Below are 19,270 nucleotides of genomic sequence, written 5' to 3' on the forward strand. Positions count from 1 at the left end.
GTATCTGCTTTTTACCTGTGACAAAGTTAAGGTTAATGCCAATTGTAAGCCCACTAATTTGTAAATTCTATTCTGGCATCAAAGCATCTCAAGAAAATGTAATAAAATACCAGGAAAAAATTCTCCTAACTCTCCTAGAGAGCATCCACACTGTGAGATTTGGAAATGACAATGCTATGTAGGGCAGCAATCCCCAGTTGCTGGATAGACAGTCTACTGAGTCTTTCCTAGCAGTCTCATTGTGGCTGCAATTAATTTAAGTTTGGATCCTAGCATAAAGGATAAATTACTACGTTATTGGATATTCATGGTAACTTGTGAATATTTAACATTGTAAAATTTAAACTCATTGATGCTAAGCTCAGCTTTCCGAAATGTGGATCTGGTTGGTTAGAAAGAAATGGAGATTTTACTTCCAGGCTGATCAGATTTATCTCTGCCTACGAGAGTTATAAAATACAACAATAACCAAAACGGTAAATGTATGCACCCCAGGGCAATATTAGTTAGAGCTACAGGTCCATTCTTCAATAAAAACAAAAGGGTGAGTGAGGGGTGTGGAGTAAGTGCTAAACAGGGTGCCTCCTCCTGTGAATCCAGAAGTTAATTACATGGCCTTCTTTCTGTGGGGGAGGGCACATGAGTGCCTTCCAGAGGACAATGCACAAGAACTGACTGCCAGAATCCTTCTGTCTGTGAACTCAGGCTTAGAGAAGCTGCCCTTCCTTCCCTGCAGAGCGATCTCTCAACTCCCAAAGCTTCCAATGCTTGTTTTCCTTCTCTACTGATAATGGCAGTAGTAATTTCAGAAAAGTCTCAAGCATGAGCTAAGGTGAGAAGGAATGACTTTAAGCAAATACTTTTGGAAGAAAAATTAGAGACTAAAAATGCACAAGAAAAGTTTATGGAATAATTTTGGACAGTGTTACATGCTCAGTCCACTCATGATCAAGGATCATTATTTCCTACTTGCTAAAAATCAGCCCCAACTATAATCCCATTAAACATAAGCAATTCTGTTGAACTCAATTCTGTGAATTCTTCTTTGAAAAGGCCCATCCAGGTTATTTTGACTTTTAATTTTGATGTAATTCAAATAAGACACCTATTTTTAGAACAGTTACATAAAGACAGCTCCTAAAACTCTAAGTATAAATTAACGTGAGATTACTTCTGGTTTACAGGAATACTGAGAATGATTACAATCACAGGTAGCTGGCTTCTTCTTCTGACCCTGCTGACCTGGTTGCACAGTAGCTTTTTAGTCTAGAGGAGCAGCAATACAGAGTCTCTATCTCCCAGCAGCTTGGGGCAGTGACCTGACATCATGATATGGCTCGAATCTGCAGCTTTAACTTCACGCACACACCACCAAGGGGGGGAGAAGTAATGAGACTTACCTTTCCAGAAACAATCTTCTCATAGATCTGAATTGGCTGGTCAGCAAAGAATGGAGGGTAGCCAGCAGCCATCTCATAGATCAGCACGCCCAGTGCCCACCAGTCCACCGCCTTATTGTAACCCTGGGATAGAGCAACATCATCGAACACTAAGACACCAGTGATTTCAAAATGATCTGGAAATGTATGAACATGATTGTAGCAGTTTTTAGCAGCTGTGTAGAACAGAATATGATAAATGAATAAAACCTATCAGCGCAAGTTTAATTAAATGAAGCAAAGAATTTCCAGATATTGGAATGTGTTATTGGGAAGGACTGTTAAATCTGAGTCCTAAAAATCACTGAGAATAACACTGACAGCAGAAAGGGAATTAGAGCAAAGTGCCGCGTGAGGCCCATGCTAGGCCACAACCCTATGCATTAGGTGTGCAACAGTATAGCTAGGGAAGTCAGAAATTCTAAAACAAAATAGGATTATTGGAATAGCAAAGGATGGAACCGACTTCCGAACAGCCTCCATTCTGGGGTCTGGAAGGCAGAAACACTTGACATAATCACATCTATTTCCGTATCTTCTGAAAACTTAAAATTTACTGTGGCCTCTAATCAGCAGTAGTGTCCAAGTACATGTGAATTTTGCTACTTGCTTGTCTATGTTTTACCCCCAGGGAGAGGCATGCTTACAGAGTACACTGTGAGGAAAGACCAGTCCGAGGCTCTGACCTGCTTCGTTTGCCATGTGCTCTATCAAGCTCACTAAAAAGCACATGCTGAGCAATGTGTACAAGTGATAATGTTCAGATCAACACAGTCTCAATACGGAATACATTCATGCAGCATTTGCTATCAGCCATGGTCTGTGCCAACTGAAGATTATAACGGAATGGCAAAGCTCACCTGTTGTTAAGATGTTTCAAACATCCCTTCACTTAGGTGGTGAGTTTGAAACAAAGGAAGAACTGTCAACTGACCCGCCTTGTCTCTAGCTCAGCATCTGGGAAGGGCCTAGAACAAGCCTTCTGCACTGGGACCCTTCCTGGTGGGAAGAACCAGGACTGCCTGGGCTGCACTGAAGGTTGAGTCATTACTCTGCTTCATCAGGACTCAGAGTCAAAACTAACACAACTTAGAGATGTGTGACCAGCGCTAGGCAGACTGCCCCGGCAGGTTTGGATTTATAACTTAAAGGACTGCGAGCTTCTGCCTGTGTGTGCCAGTCACACCCAGTACCTTGCTGAGGATGATCTCCGGGGCCAGGTACTCTGGGGTGCCACACAATGTCCAAGTCCTGCCCTTGACTCTTTTGGCGAACCCGAAATCTGTGACCTATGAAGGGAAACAGGAATGTGAAAACTCACTCACAGAGCACAGAGGTCCTGTACTCAAATCCAAAGTTAAGAATTCAGGATTAAAATAATATACATGAAAAAAAAAGTCCACATGATTAACAGTAATTCATGAAACCCTATCTCTTCTCAAAACAAAAACAACTCTCGTGTGGCAGGACACAGACTATGCACCTCACAAATGAACAAGAGGAGCAAAGGTAAAGGCCCAATACACAGTAAGTGCTGGTGAAACACCCCAAAGTCCTGCCTGGCTCTGCCTGTGACGTGGGTCATCCTCTGTGGACACGCCTCTGACAGGTAAGCCATAGAAAGCCGTGGCCTCAAGCTATTAAAGGAACTGGAGAAAAGATAGCCATTAACTGCTGGGTCTGCAGTTAGGTCTCAGCCAGTCACGTATTTGAGTGGTAAACACTGCTAGACTTTCTGGGTTAATATTCTAATTTTTCCATTCCTGACTATGTGCCTGGCCATGACTGAGACACATTAACTTTGAGATTAGGAGTATTTATCATTCACATGGTTAATATTAGTATTAAAAGAGGCAACACAGATTGACTATTGCTTATCCAAAGTATTTGGTACCAAGAGTGCTTCAAGGTTTGGATTTTTCCAGTTTTTTTAATAATTCCAAATGAGCAGCGAGATCCTGGTGATGAGCCAGACACAGATTTCATGTTTTGTAGACGATGCACAGTCACAGCCTGGAGGAACTGCAAACACTATCATCAGGGCGCCTGACTCTGATCACACCTGTCACATGAAGTCACCTGAGCAATTCTCCACTTAGGGTGAGACATCAATATACAAACGAATTTCTGACTGGACCAGTTTTGATTGGGGTTTTCAGACTGAAAGGCTAGAGCTACACATACAGGATTTCCGGCACCCACGACTACTCACACAGTTAGCCACACTGTTTCTTTTGGCAGGAGCCTAAGCTTAGCTCACAGCCACTGATTCTAGGGAATACAAACAGGCCCCTCCTTCATGTGTGATGTACTCACCTGTAAAGGCAGAGCTGTCAATTCACTTCAAGCCTTTTAGATAGAACCAACTTTCTCCTTCAAACCAAACCAAACGACCAACCAGACAACCAACCAACACATCCATCAAACACTGACAGCTGAGGCAAGATGTGTGAAGCTACTTCAGTGTCTGCCAAATGCGTCCATGCCATGTGATCCAATCCTACCTGGATGTAACCCTGGTGGTCAATTAAGAGGTTTTCCGGCTTGAGATCTCTGTAGATGAGGTCGAGGGAATGAAGGTACTCAAATGTTAGCACAATCTGGGCTGCATAGAAACGGGCGTGGGGCTCACTGGAAAAGAGAAAGCAGTTTCCTGTAGAAACGGGTGAAGAATGCTCGCTCGTGGATTATACACTAAATGCAAACGGAGTGGATGCATTTGGGGAGAGGGTTTCCTTATTCAAATATTGGTGAAGAATTTGTCATTTTCCAAACATCTATTGCCTTCAAATAACACACCTTATTGCAAGTTATCATTGCCCAAACTGGGAGCTGGTGATGCCATTGTAAATACAGCTGCCCTTGAGAGGATGGTCTAGAAGAGCCCCCACCGCAGTTCCCAGGTCCCAGGCTCCACTCACTTTCCTACCACAGCTCAGGGGTTTAAGGAGTTTCATTATACAGAACTGGTTAGCTGCATTCATCTGAAGATCAACACTGTCCCTACTCACTGACTGGCACACACTCGGCATCATATAAAATCCTGGTAAGAACACACACAATCCCATCTAGAACTATACAGGCAATCTTGTCACTCGAGTTTCCTAATCTCCAACCGGGCATGTTTATAGTCACATAGACACAATCTGTGTGTTTGTAAAAACCAGGTGAAGTTCTTGTACCTAAGTCATATATCTAGAATATTAGTGTAATTTTCATGCTATAACCTTAGAATTATTTGAAAATGGTATACCAAATTTCTAATTGGAATTTTCAAAAACATTCATTGAGTGTTTGCTAATCTGTCTGATAATTTTTTATGATTTTCAGACTTGTGTCTTTAGTAACCAACCTCAATTACTGATAGAATTTCAAGGGATGGCAGCAGAATCAGAGCTACCTAAGAAGATGCGGACACCTGCTGCTCTTTGTGCCCATCAGCATATCCCACAGGTCCTTCCTTGCCACACTCACTTCAGGGGCCCAAGAAAAACTGGCTAATTTTTGGAATAAGCAGAGGTATTTTACAATGCCTCTCCAGTTTTAGCCAGGTCCCAACAAGAAAATAAAGAATGAGGGGGGCTCTGGAGTAGATACTGGGGGACTGACTCCTCCCTGGTTTGGGGCATGCAACCTCAGAAGCTCTGAGACTTTGATCTGGAAGACCCCATTATATCCTCTCTCCTCATCTGTAAATATGAGGTCTGCTTGGTGTTGCTTGTGTGAAGAACTATAGCGAATGTACCAATGCAGTAATGAAAATGGTGAAATGTAAGGACATATTCCAAATGCCATGCATTAGAGCAGCTTTAAGTGAAGAACCAGGCTAAGACAAGACTCAAATGACTGACCAGACTGATAAAGTCACACTGAGCCATTACTTAAGTCCCCTGTAAGAATATGCAGTGCTTCGGGTTCACATACAGCAAATGAGAGCTCAGGGTTATTTTAGTCAGCTTGCTTTCCTTACCGCTCCAGGTGGGGCAGCCTCACAGTAAAGAGATGAGTGCTTACAGAACAGGAGCAGTGCGTTTAGAGGACAGGTTTGGGCGTGACATGTCAGTGTAAGCAAAGAATGACTACAGGGACAAGAGCATGGTTGCAATACTTTAAGTATATAGGGCTTCCTTAGAGTCACAGAACAAAGAACGAAGCAAAACCACTTAAACAGGGTGATTGGAAAGAGGTGAAGACAGGACGGAAAAGAAGATCATCAATGTCAAAGAGTAGCCACATTTCACTACACAGTCTCCATACACACTAGGTTTCCCTTGCACTAAAGGTCAATAAATGCCTCTTGGCTTAGGCTCAGGCAGCTCACATAACAAACGGCTGCTTCTGTGTTATTCTCTTGTGATGACACAACTCTACGATCTATTATGAGTCAGTCATCAGTCCATGGAAACTCACACTTCCGTTTAACTGAATTCTGAATACTGAGTGAAACTTATTCTGGTCTTAATCTTAGATACATTTTATAAATGATTACTAATTAACAGTTGTCGCTATGAACCTTGTACATAGATAAAAAGTGAAGCATGTTAGTAATAACTTGGTACATTACTAATTATGTATGTAAATGTAATTGTGTATGCAATTTGTATATACATTTAAGGAACTCAACATGACAAAAGCTTTAATATAAGTCTAAAAAGACTTTATAACACAACCTCATCCATCACCATAATCACTATTACTTTTATGTCTTCTTCCTCATATTCACTCATTTAAATTTCTGTTATAAATGCCCACTAAGTATTATTAGGAATTACATAGCATGTGTTGTTATATATCTCAAATACTATTATTTTTTTCAAAACATGTTGTTGTTTTTTTTAATTTAAATTTTTTATTTTTAGAAATTCTTCAAATCAAGTCACAATACTTACCAGTGGAAGAATATTTAAATTAGTTTCATGGTGTTCTCATTTGAAATGTAAAGCTCATATATGTGATAGCTTCCTATTACTGTGCTCACCTAATACTTTCTATGGATAAAATATGAGTTAATTTAATCAGGTGTGTTTTTGGCTTAAAATGAGCACAAGCATGGGAAGACTGAAGGGAGGAAGAATTGCGTGCGCACTGGTTACCTGAACCTTCCAATTCTTCTTAGATGTGAGAACATTTCTCCCCCAGGAACATACTCCATAACCATGTATAAATTAGAATTATCCTAGGAACAAATAACAAGTACCAATTATAAAACATTTTAAGATGACAGCATGTTCAATTAGAAAGGGCAAAGTCAAAATCCATTTAACAGATCAATAGAAATGAGTGGGAGAGACACAAAATAAAAAGTGCTCTAGTTTTCCACACTCATCTCTACCCCCTTAGTATTCCAGCCACAAAGAAACCTGAGACTTTTGCTGTTCCTCTTCTTGAAGGGGACATTTAATTCAGAATAATGAAATATTACAATGACATACTAGCATAGCATATGCAAAGAAATAATAACATTGAAAACAATTTGGAAAAGCTAATAAGACTATTTACATTTTCTGTTTGAAAGCTGGATGGCTGTACTACGTTAAGGACTAGGCAGGAGCAAGGTGCCACCTGTGACTCAGCAGTCCTGAGAAGCATCACTCCACAGAACCAGGGCAGCTCGGATTTAAAGCATCAACCCTCCACTTTATCTGACTTAGCAACAGTGGCACAGAGGTTGTTCTCCCTGGTTAGCAAAGTAACAGCAACAATAAAACCACAAAGCCCAGAGTACAAATTAGTACACGAAGGAAAATCTCCAGGTCATAACAGGAAGGGTTTAAGCTCTGCAGAACATGTATAGCATCTTCATTTGAATGAGCCTAAGACTGACTAGGAAGATGTCCACCCGTGCATCACTGCTCCAGAAAGAAGCAGAACTCCCTCAACACTGCCCAAGCTCACAAGCACAATGGGCTAATCACACACAATCCAAGGGCTTTAAGTGTTTGCTCATGTCTACTCTCTAGTTTTATCATTTTACTAGGCTTCTCCTACTGTTTCACATGTCAAAAGCATATCTGGGTGGAAATACCTTCACTAGGTATTTCCTAATGGGGCGGGCGACTGACCTTAAAAGAGTACTCCAGCCGCACAAGGAACGGGAACTCCACCGCTTGCAGGATCCGCTTCTCATTCAGAGTGTGCTCTATCTGCTTCAGCTTAACAACCTGCAAGGGCAAGGCAGAGACGTCAGTGTATTTCAACAAATTTAAATGTTGTTATCATTTCAAAGAAAAATATCTTGCATGTAATAACCACAACGGATGAACAGAATTACTAGACCTCAATAAAGAAAATAGTAACAATCAGGGTGTTAAGAGTCAAGCTTGCAGCCTAGCAGAGTCCCAGTCTCTGTCTTCTCGGCAGGTATGCTCCAGCTGTGCTGAAATGTGTCTACTATCCCAACATACGAGAGGCAGACTCAGGAAGAGTACCATAAATTCAAGGCTAGTTTAGGCTATGTAGTGAGATACTGTCCCAAAACAAAACAAAACACAGTCAACTATAAATCAAGTTAAAAACAAGGGTTAAATAGGAACAAAAAATAGGCCCATTGCTTTAAAAGGTACTATTTGAAAAATATTTGCTGCTAACAACATGATCAAATCATTATCTCAGTAAGTAGCAGAAAATTAAAGATCAAAGAAGTCAACTATATTCACATGAGATATAATATGATTAAGATTGACATTAATTCAAAATATATAAACTGGTAAGGCATATATGCTTAGCCACTTTTTAATGTAAAAGCTTAAATAATTAGCTACTTAAACTGAATTGACTTTCAACTGTGCTCATCTACTATATATACACCATCAACACTGACACTGAAGGGACAGGTTAAGAAGTGTCTGCCTTCACGCTGCAGAGGATTTACCTGTAAATAGCAATCCATGAGCGGCCGGCAAATGACAGCCATGATTTCATAAGCTGTCAGCAGAGAAACTGCTTACTTGAGGCTGAGGACAGAATCCTCATCTCTAAAATTATGATGCTTTAAAATGTCATAGTATATGACACAAGTCACGTGGTTAATTTACTGCCTGACACACAGTAAAGCTCAAAAAAAAGTCAGCTGTTACTACAACTTATTTAAAAAAACAGTAAGAGCTGAGATGACTTTAAAGGCTCAGGAGAGCTGGAAGGAAAGCTGGGTCCAGGTTACCCCTAGAACCAGTCCCAGAAGGGAAAACACGTGGAGACAAGCAAGAATGCTGGTTTCATTTAGCGATGGATGCTTAAGGATAGACAGTGCTTCTGAAAACGTGGTAAAGAACATGTCAGAGAAAACTTTAGATAGAGTTCCTATATTAGGTTCAAAATTCATATACAGGCCACACAGCATCCCCTTCCCCTCAGAAAATCATGTATCCTTTCAATCAGAGGAGTAGCCACAGAGAGCACGTATGACGGCATGAGGTGAGAGACTCCTGTGTAGTTTGGGTGACAATTATGACAGGCTAGGAAGTAGGAAGCTAGAGCTCAACTCGGACTTAATAAACTTAATAAATGTCACAGGCTTTCAGACGAGTCAAAGAAATGCTATGGTAGAGTAAAATACCTGTGTCAGAGAGAAAGGAAATACAAGAAAGAAGTCTAGAGCTTGTGAATCATGGTGTTGCTATAAAAAACTAGCTGACATTGACTGGGCATCAAACAAGGAAGACCCTTGGAGATAAAGTACATTTTAAAGAGACAATGAAGAGGAATAAGGCATGAAATCGGATAAACCTCAGCCAACATCCTAGTCTACCTTACTAGCTGTCAGACACTGGGAAATAATGTCACGCAGTGGTTAGCTTAGAAAAGGGACAATACCACATGCAACTGTGAAGACTTACTGATACAACAGGTGCATGCTTGTTACATGTGTGTATATATGCAGACATGTGTGAATATTTGCACATGTGTACATATGTTTGCCTGTGCTCGTGTGTGTGTGTGTGTGTGAGTGTGTGTGTGTGTGTATGCTAGCAGTATCTGACGCACTGTAGAAAGAAGTAATGTGACTGCCTCAATTTCTGTACTGATTTCAATCCCATGGACTCTCTAAGGCCAGAGAAGCTAAGCGTAACTAACTGAATGATTTTTATGATCTTACTGTCAAAGAGGGTTATTATAGCTTGTTATTTTATTACTTATCTCAAGCTAATGAAATAAACAAAAATCCAAATATAAAAGTTTTCATAGTAATTTATGCCAAGACACAGTGTATTGCAGTAACAGAAATGACATCAACTTGCAGGTACTTTTCTGCAAAATACCCATTACCATTCCCATGATTTATCCACGAGGTAGCCATCTTAGTAAATTACTTCACAGGTTCTAAAGTATGAAAAGGAGAAGCTAAATATGTCTTTCCAGTTATTTTAAAAATGAGCATGTAAATATCATTACCTTTTCAATATCTTTGAAATAAAGCATTTTATGAATTCTTTAAGAAAGATAACATATTAGAAGCTATTCTGACAGTATTTAATACACATTATAATGACAAGTTTATAAATAAAAGCTGAAGCTGAAGCCTCTTGTTTTTTGTTCCCAGTGTGAGCAGGTGAGCTGGTAACCCTTTGAGATCCATAACCTCATCATCGGAATATAGACAGGAATTAAATGGCCAGGGAAACGCCATGTGCACTCAGACTGTACAGCTTAGGAACAAAGCGCCTGAGAAAGGGTTGAGGTTGTTGGATAAGAATATATAAGGAGAAAAGGTAACATGAGCAAAGGGAGAGACAGACAGACAGATGGACACAGACATACAGACAGGGTGGGGGGGCAGGCAGACAGAGAGAGAGAGAAAAAGAGAGAGAGCGCCAGTCTAGAGCCTGGAGAAATGAAATTCTCAAAGAACATGGGAGAAATCAAATGAAGAGAGGAAAAGAAATGCTAGGAAGTCCGCAGAAGTAGGGACAGGATCAGAAGAGAGGCCCACTTCCAGGGGCTGGCATGGGACCATGTCAGGAGGAGAGGCCAAATGGTCACCTGCTCCAAGAAAAGCCAAGTAAGATAAGCAGAGGGCACTGGAGTTGGTGATTTGGTTACTAGCTTGGTGACCCTTGGCAGAGACAATGCAGGAAGACAGTGAGGAGACGGATTGGGAACATCTGAAGTGTGGGGTTAGAACAGTCAGGAAGTGAGTTAGTGAAACCACTGTTTAAGAAGAACAGTTCGAATATGTGTGACTGAGGGCAGTTGACAATGATGTGTGTATCATTACCATTAATTCCAGAGAGATGTAAGCCAGTATTTGTTTTTCATGTGAGAGATTAATCTAGTTTCAATTAAAATGAAGGTTGGGACAGTCTGATGCTATGGTGCCCAACATGTGTAGTTATTTAACATAAAATATGTCCAATCAAAACGTAAAATACACAACAGATTTTGAAATCTTAGTATGAACCACAATAATTCTATATTTGTTAAGCATTAAACACTGGGCCATTAAACAAACTAGCCTTTAAAATCTATTTCTTATTTCTTAAAATATGGTATGGTTATTAGGTAATGTAGAGTCAGAAGTAGAGCTTCTTTTTTTTTTTTTTTTTTTTTTTTTAAAGACACACAATTGTTATTTATTTAAAAATAAATAAATAATTAAACCAGTAGTTTCCAACCTGTAGTCCCTGACCCTTTCCTCCCAAGTGTCATGTGGTCATGATTTTATCCAAACAATAGAAATCTTGACTATACGACACTGAACAACTAGAAGGGTGTCTTTTTCAGAGGAGATGTATATGTTTTTTTTTTTTTTTTTTTTAGATTGAAAGAAATGTTTATATTTTATGTAAAATTGAAGTTATAATTTCTTACATTGGTATAGAATTTATATATTGATACAGATTTAATATTTTCAAGTTACTCCACATCTGTTCCCTGGCACACATTCCCACAGGTCAGTTACACTACATGTCTGTCCCTTGGCTACTTCTCCACTGTTCTGCTAACAGTTTTCTAGTAGGATCCCAGTAGGCCCAGAAGCCAGTCTGTGTAAGGCAAGCACTAAGGAACACGTACCAGTATTCCTCTGTTTTTGCCTAAATTGTTACGTGATTACAAGAAAACACTTACTACTTAAGGTCATAAGTGCTAAGTGCCTCAGACAACCTGATTTATTATACTGGCTCAGAAACAATGAGAAGTTCTTTTATGTAGAATATAGGTTTTACAGTTTTTCCACAATTTGATATTTTAAATTGATCAAACCCAGTCATGTCAGTAAGGCAGCATCTGCTTCAAACTGCAATGGAGGAACATGAACTAAAGTCACAAAGTTTCCGTTAATAATTGGTCTGCAAGTGCAGCATGAGGGGTACCTGTTCTGCACATACGAGTCCCATACTGTTAGTGCACAGAGATATATGTTATCTATTGAGAATTATAGAAATGACATGTTCTCAGACACTAAATCCCACATAACTACTTCATAACAAAGTCATAATAAATAATACAACTGCAAACAGCAACCTCAAGTATCATTTGAAGGTGTCAGTGGCAGGCATTCTCACTGACTGTATTTTAAAGTGAAGGGGGTAGGCCATGAGGTCACCAACCTTCTGCTTGTCTAAGATCTTCATGGCGTAGTACTGCTCAGTGGCTTTATGCTTCACCAGCATGACTCTTCCAAAGGAACCCGTCCCAAGGGTTTTCTTCCTCTCAAAATCCTCCAGCCCAGCATTACTCTATACAAGTATTAAAAAATATAATAAGGTTTTAAATTAGAAATTCCCACAAGACTACAATTATTATCACTTCAGTGTTCTATAATCAGGGTAAACAATTTAATTTGTAACTATCCATGTAGAAACAATGCATATATACTCTTTAAATTTCAGGCCATTAATTCTATATTCTCCTTTGATTAATAAAAATCCAATAATAAAGAAAATTCTGTAAAATGGAATATAAAAATAAAGGAAATAAGAGCCTTGGATAAAATATTAATGGTCATATTTCACTTCCAATGTGAGTCCATAACACAGCTAATAAATTACTTGTACATTTTAAGAACTATAAACCCATAGTCAAATAACATGTGTGGTCAAAGAATATCTGTAAATAACTGTACAAATGAAAACTAAGAGATAAGTTCTTTCATGCCTCCACGGAAAGTGGTGCTGTGTCTGCATGTACTTAGAGAACTAGACAACACCCATAGTACTAGATGAAAGCCAAACAACCAGACATGAGCTGCAGAAGTAAGCAGTAGTCATAGAACTAGGTAGCAGCTGTGAAACTAGATAACAGCCTTAGGACTTGGTAAGAGTCATACAACTAGGTAATGGTCCCAGACCAGTGTATGGTCCCAGACTTTCTCCTTGACTGTGATAACCCAGCATTACCTAAAACAGGAAGGGAAGAAATGTCTTCATTGCACAAAGACCCGAAGCCAGAGTCTCAGAACAATAATCAGATTCTTCTCCTAGTTGAATAGATGCTTTGTTAAGCAAACATCTTTGTTTGGCTTTGACTAGTGCACAGAAGCAAAAAATTAGAGGCATCAATCTATTCAATTTGTTGCTGCTACAACAAAACTAAATTGCTAGGAACAAATTACGTGCTAGCAACAAGTAGTAATTGCTGACCCATCTGTTCACTAGGCTTCGTTATGAAAACACCCAAGAAAATCTCAGAAAATTTTTCCAAGGCTCAATCTGCAGCCTTAGCTTGAGCTAAGCCTGACGTGACATGGCTCTTCTATGTGCAGAGGACCAGGACACTGCCGTGTCCACTGCAGTCATTTAATCTCCACAGCAACACAAATGCTGCTTTGAAGAGACACCTTACTGAATCATTACAGAAAGAAAGCAAGATTATATTTTACTTATAAATGTGTTTGCACTGTATGTTCATTTCACATTTAGGGAAATTATTATCAAAAATAAAAATTCTTATAATGCTGATTGAATTAACGCTGTGCTTTTACATCTAGTTGTTGGTTTTCCTGACACAGGAGGACTGCACTGGCTAATGCAGTCATAGTCAAGCAGCGGGAACAGTGTACAGGAGCCACCTCTTCATGTCTGATCACTGCTTTCCTTCACAGCGGAAAAGAATGATCTCCTTGCTGCCTTTGTAATGTTTCATGTGACAAATAGTATAGCAATTTGGAATTAGTATCAACACAACAGTCTTAGCATACAGCTTGGTGGTAGAAATTTTGTCTGGTATACATGAGGCCCTGTGTTCAATTCCCAGGCTGTGCCAAGAAACGAAACAACCAAACTTCTCCCTTGAGGGATTCTATGAGAAGATGGCTGCTTCTCCGATGTAGGTATCCATACAATTATCAATTAATGAATTATAGCACAGCATTATGGTGGAATTTCCACCATATTATATGTTTACTATTAACACTTAAAAACTAAAATTTGTGAAGTAGCAATAAGTTAAACAAGAATCATGAATTCACTTCCAATTGCAGAAAAACATACAGCTTCCTTACCGGGGGAGGGTTCTCCCATTTCCTCAGAAAGTCTTCTTTGGCTTTGGCTAGAAACTCTTTCACTGGAAAAAAAGAAAAGAAAATAGACAGAGTCTGGTAAGAATGCGTATATTGCATAAAGAAGACACATCCCATGTGGCTATATGAAATACAGATATCCTTGTGTGAGCAACTGTTGTAAGGACACTGCATCCCTCTCAGTGTGATAGCCCAGGGGGCTACTGGTGTCTCCACTTCTAAAGGCCTCAACTATTGCTCTACATAGGGGCCACTCTGACACCATCATACCCAGGAACCACAATGCTCAGAAAACATACTGAAGTTGTTTACAAGCTATCAACTGATGACAACCTAGTGACTGACTAAGCCGTGAGTGGGGTCAATGGAAGCTGGAGTGCGAGCTGAGCATAGTCAACCTGAGAACTGGTTGTGGGAAAAGGCAGTTCTAGGTACAGGCTGTGCGCATTAGATCTGTGGTCTCTGCACCAGCAGAGAGCAGAGGAGAAACCACAGACTAACAGGTACAGACAGGATCTACAAACCCATAAAGCCCAAAAGGAACAAAACACTAATTACAATACAAACTACTTTAAAAACTAGCTGTGAACTTATAACAAAAATTAAACTGAATGCCTGATTTAAAATTTACATTAAAATAAAGTCAAACAGAAGAAGATGTTTACATAATGGTTAATAATAGCTGTATTTGTAGAGCTGTGGTTTATATTGTTAAATTTGTTAACCAAAGATGAGTCACTTAAGAGTATGTCCTGTTTACACACTCCTCCCACAAATTCACTAACAAGGGCTCCTGTTTTTAAAACAAATTTTTAATGGTTTAGAAACAAATAACTGTAAACATTTAAAAATGATATATTCTTATTTTTATGTGAAAAATGAGAATAAAATTGGATTACACAAGATCCCTTTACTCTCTCTTTTGTTCAGCAGAATCCTGGCATTTCCCTGCGTGGCTCTATGGAGGAGAGAGCAGGGTGACAGGCCACAGAACGTAAGATGCTGGGGAAGATGAGCTGTTGCATCAGCCACTACTTTAGAAACAAAGAATGGCTGGAATACAGCCAGAATCACGCTAGGCATGATGGGGTCTGCAATCCCAGTTTGTCGAAGGCTGAGACGGGTGCACTACAGTATATGTTCGAGACCAGCCTGGGCTACACTGTGATTTCTAGGCAAGGCTAGGCTATAGGGCAAGGACTCTTGTCTCACACAAACAACAACAAAACGATCCTAACAAATCCCCAAATAGGGCAAAGCAGAGACCTGGAGTGCACAGCAAGGACCTGATACGTCTTACGGTGTGCATTACTCTTTCTCGTTTTCTCTACAGGACAACACTTATGGCCCAGCACAAACCAAAACGGCGCTTGCCATTCTGTTCTGCCATTTTAATATGCTGACAACGAGGAGAATCAATAATAAAGGGTAGTTTTGAGAGAACGCCAGCTTATGCATTTCTGGAAATAGCGCTTTACTACTTTCTAAGTAGTGTATTATACAGAATTTGCAAAATACTTATTTTAAAAATTAGAGAAAATTAACTTTCAGAGTTAAAATTCTCATGTACCAAAGCAGTAAATTAACTGATGCATATAATTATCAACACATGATCTAATTCATTATAGGCCTGGAAAAGTCACGAGGTTTTGGGTTGTAGTCTGAACTCTGATCTTTGGGAAGTTAGTATACTAGCAGCAGCTGGAGAGAGCTCGTTTGTTTTGTGTCTGCTCCAGGATTCCAACCAGGGGATCTCACATTAACTGACTAGCATGTTTCTTACCACTAAGCTCCATCCCAGGCTCAAAAAGGCTGGCTTTATATTTTATAACTAAGTTTTTTGTTTATTTGTTTTGTGTTCATGGAATAGAGATGTCTGCACATGGCCATGACTTGGAAATAATGGGTGTAAGTTAAATTAGAAACAAAACACATCAGGATATATAACTGTGGTTTCTGAAAAAAAGCTCTATTTGGTGATTCTGAAAATAATACATCTCTGAATTTCTTCTGAAAAATATTTCAGTTCCCATGTATAAGAGAACTGTGCAAGTTATGGTGCAAACTCTCCAGGTACCTGCTGAGTTCAGATCGACCGGAGAAGGAAGAAGTGGAGAGAGAGAGAACCTGAGTGTCCTGCTGCAGCTGCTGTTGTGTTACCATGAGGAGGTTTGAAGGGAACGGAGGCGAGTGAGCAGTGAGAACAGATGACAAAGGCGGGGAACAGTCTCTTCTTCTGTGTCTGTGATGAGCTCCAGGAGAGAGGTTTTGATGCTTCTCAGTATTCACTTGTGCTTTGAAATGTTCTCTGTACTCATGAGTAGTCTAAGTTTACTGACAAGCCACACTGGGGCAAGCAAACAGCCAGACAAGTTTTATGTGAAAACATTACTGAGATGCATACTACGCACTGGTAAAATAATAAGTTCTAGTACCATTTTAACATATAAAGGCATTTTCTTTTAGAATTGAGGATATATCAGTTATAATGTTACTAAATAATATCATGAAGAAGGCTGTTCCTAAAACACGCTTTTGTCATATGCAGTATGTACAAACATGGAATTTCTAGCATGTATGTACACTATTTAGATGCAAAGACAAAGAAAATCAGCTCTCAATAAAATAGTTGTGATTGATTCTCTTTAATTGATCTTTAAACAACAGACAATTCACAGGGATTTGCCATGGACGTTTATTATTTTCAGACATGGGTGGACTTAACCTCTAACTGCTTTTCTATAGGCACTGCCAACCTCACTACCCACTGAGATGTTAGTAGGTAGTGAAGCAGAGGGAGGGATGGTACTCAGGCTCACACACTGGACCCCATTCCATTCAATGGACCATAAAGCAAGCACTGTGAGGTTCTCGGTTTTCAGTTTTCTTCTCTTCTATTACATGATCTGTATACACATTTAACCATTTGAAGCAGTGAGACAGGCTAATACACAGTGGAATACTTCATAGCTGTGTGATCAGGAACCTTCAGCAAAGCTTGTAACTAACTGACGACTATCCTTAGAACCAACACTTCAGGGAACGTTTTTTCTGCAATTGTGTTTTTCTCTGTATTGTTTAATAATGGAGCAAAAGAGGGCACACCAAAAAACTCAATCAATTCATTCATGGACAATTTTACTTATCCAAATAAAATAATTTTCTCTTCAATTTTTGTCATTTCTAGAATCTACAATGCTGTACTCTGAAAGAGCATACCAAATGAATCTATATGCTTACCCAGGGTTTCTTAGTCACCTACCCAAGATATGAGGAAAGATGCAAAAAGAGACAAGTCCCATGGACTTCCACAGTTACAGAAAAAAAATCTACTCATTTCTTAGCACTTTCTGTTGCCAGCACCGATGTCTTTGTACAGTAGTTGGAAGCAAGTCACAACTTAAGAGTCAGATTTTTTCTTTTTTTTTTTTTTTTTTTTTTTGGGGGGGGAGGGGGTTACAAGACAGGGTCTCTCTATGTAGTCCTGGCTGTCCTGGAACTCACTCTGTAGACCAGGCTGGCCTTGAACTCAGAGATCCACCTGCCTCTGCCTCCCAAGTGCTGGGATTNATCCACCTGCCTCTGCCTCCCAAGTGCTGGGATTAAAGGCGTGCACCACCCCACCCGGCCTAGCGTTCATTTTAAATAGGAAATTTAACTAGCACTTCAAGTATGGTATAATTTTACCTACGCAGTTGACAATGAACAAGAATGTTTCAGTAGTCACCGAGAACAAACCCACATGGCTCTGTACTTGATAAACTGAATAGCTGCTAATCTGTCATGACACTCCGTGAGTCACACTGTGCAAGGTCTAACTGCCAGATATCATCATGACCATCTCATGTGCAGAACGTGTACATTTATTACTGAAGATGAGACACAGTGCTATAGATGCTGACCTGTAGAGTCTCTAACAAGATGCATCTCATCTTCCCCATCACACCTTGTACAATAGAAGGACAACAGTCAGTCAACGTGTATTAGAAAACAAGAGAGAGGACAAAGAAAACAAACCCTCAGACTATAAACTGCCTACAACAAAAGCACAACTAAATATTTTTTCACTCAAACTGTATCTTTTCAAAAGCCACTCTTCAACCAAGAGCCTCTTGCAAACTCTGATAGCACTCGTAATTTTAAGGAAAATTAGAATGAAACAAATTTTGGTATCAAACAGTTGTTAGTTTTATTTTTTTTATCCTTTAAAGTGTACTATTTAAATATATGTAGCCAAATAAATGAGTTTTTACATTAACATCTTATTTCTACCAATATTTTAGAACAAATATATATAAATGACTTTATCCTAACAGCGTTTTATAAGTGTAATTTAAGAATCATTCAATTTTCATATTATGCTTCTTCCTTTTCTGATATAGGTGGTAGGCAACTCCTTTTTAATAAAACAAGCATTTACTATTATTCTTTCTATTCAGTTATTTGCATGTTTTTATTTTTATATTTTTAAGTATTTTGATTTAATACTTAAAAATAAAACATTTTTGTGATAAAGCAGATGATTTAATTGTTATTTTATGTAATATCTTTCAGATAATAAATCTAACACCATGAAGCTGAGAAAGTTGTAGTAGGGACAGAAGACATGTGAATGTGTATCACTTGGACAGCAAGCTGAAACATCATTGAAAACACATTCGTGCCGAACTTTGAGTCTAAAGAGTTGCTCTGACTGGCAAGGTTGTAAGAGAGGACACTGCAGGCCGAGGTGATCTTGTATAACAGAAGTTCATTGTTTTAGACAGGAAAGCTAGAAGCATGAACCTAGAACATCTTGTCTGCAGCTACATCAAGGGAAAGATGCCCATGCCCACTGCTCCTCACCTCTGCACTGTCAATCAGGACCATGGGAGGGGAGGGGCTTGGTCCTGTTGGGGCTCCATACCCCAGAGAAGGAGGATGCTAGAGGGGTGAGGTGGGAGTGGATGGGTTAGCAGTCTCTTAAGGCAACGGGGAGGGGAGTAGGGTGGGGTGTTCGTGGAGGGTAAACCGGGAAGGGGGACATTTGAAATGTAAACAAATAAAATAATTTTAAAAAAAGACTAAGAGTAAGATAAAAAAAAGGCAAGAGCCAGAACTGTCATTATTCATAAGTGACTGCCACTCAGGACAATTCAAGAGACTCTCTACCACTGTGACCTTAGAACCCACAACTGGGGTGGGTATAGCTTTAATCTCTTCTTTAAAAATGGTTTCCATGAAAAGATTTAGCTCTTGTCTATACTTTCTATTCTACTACCTTTCACTCAGGTTTGTTATTCACCACCCACCCCCATCCCCCAAGTTCTGATTTATCTGTGCTGGATTTTCACCAACTGATCTGCTTACACAGTTCTTTTCCTGAACACTTCAC

At 39.5% G+C, this 19,270-nt stretch overlaps 1 protein-coding gene across 4 annotated transcripts in view; it reads right to left on the reverse strand.

Annotated features, from left to right (window-relative positions):
- Prkacb (protein kinase cAMP-activated catalytic subunit beta) overlaps nucleotides 1-19,270 on the reverse strand; it is an 80,755-nt gene that overhangs the window by 14,112 nt on the left and 47,373 nt on the right. For all 4 annotated transcript variants that reach the window (XM_021157560.2, XM_029474933.1, XM_029474934.1 and 1 more), the window contains exons 2-8: nucleotides 13,879-13,940; nucleotides 11,987-12,115; nucleotides 7,502-7,600; nucleotides 6,533-6,615; nucleotides 3,944-4,070; nucleotides 2,633-2,728; nucleotides 1,401-1,523 (exon numbers count right to left, since the gene is read on the reverse strand). In XM_021157560.2, the coding sequence (XP_021013219.1) occupies nucleotides 1,401-1,523; nucleotides 2,633-2,728; nucleotides 3,944-4,070; nucleotides 6,533-6,615; nucleotides 7,502-7,600; nucleotides 11,987-12,115; nucleotides 13,879-13,940 (719 nt within the window). The remainder of the gene's footprint in view (nucleotides 1-1,400; nucleotides 1,524-2,632; nucleotides 2,729-3,943; nucleotides 4,071-6,532; nucleotides 6,616-7,501; nucleotides 7,601-11,986; nucleotides 12,116-13,878; nucleotides 13,941-19,270) is intronic.

This window comes from Mus caroli, chromosome 3 (genome assembly GCF_900094665.2).
Source record: "Mus caroli chromosome 3, CAROLI_EIJ_v1.1, whole genome shotgun sequence".
Lineage (NCBI taxonomy): Eukaryota > Metazoa > Chordata > Mammalia > Rodentia > Muridae > Mus > Mus caroli.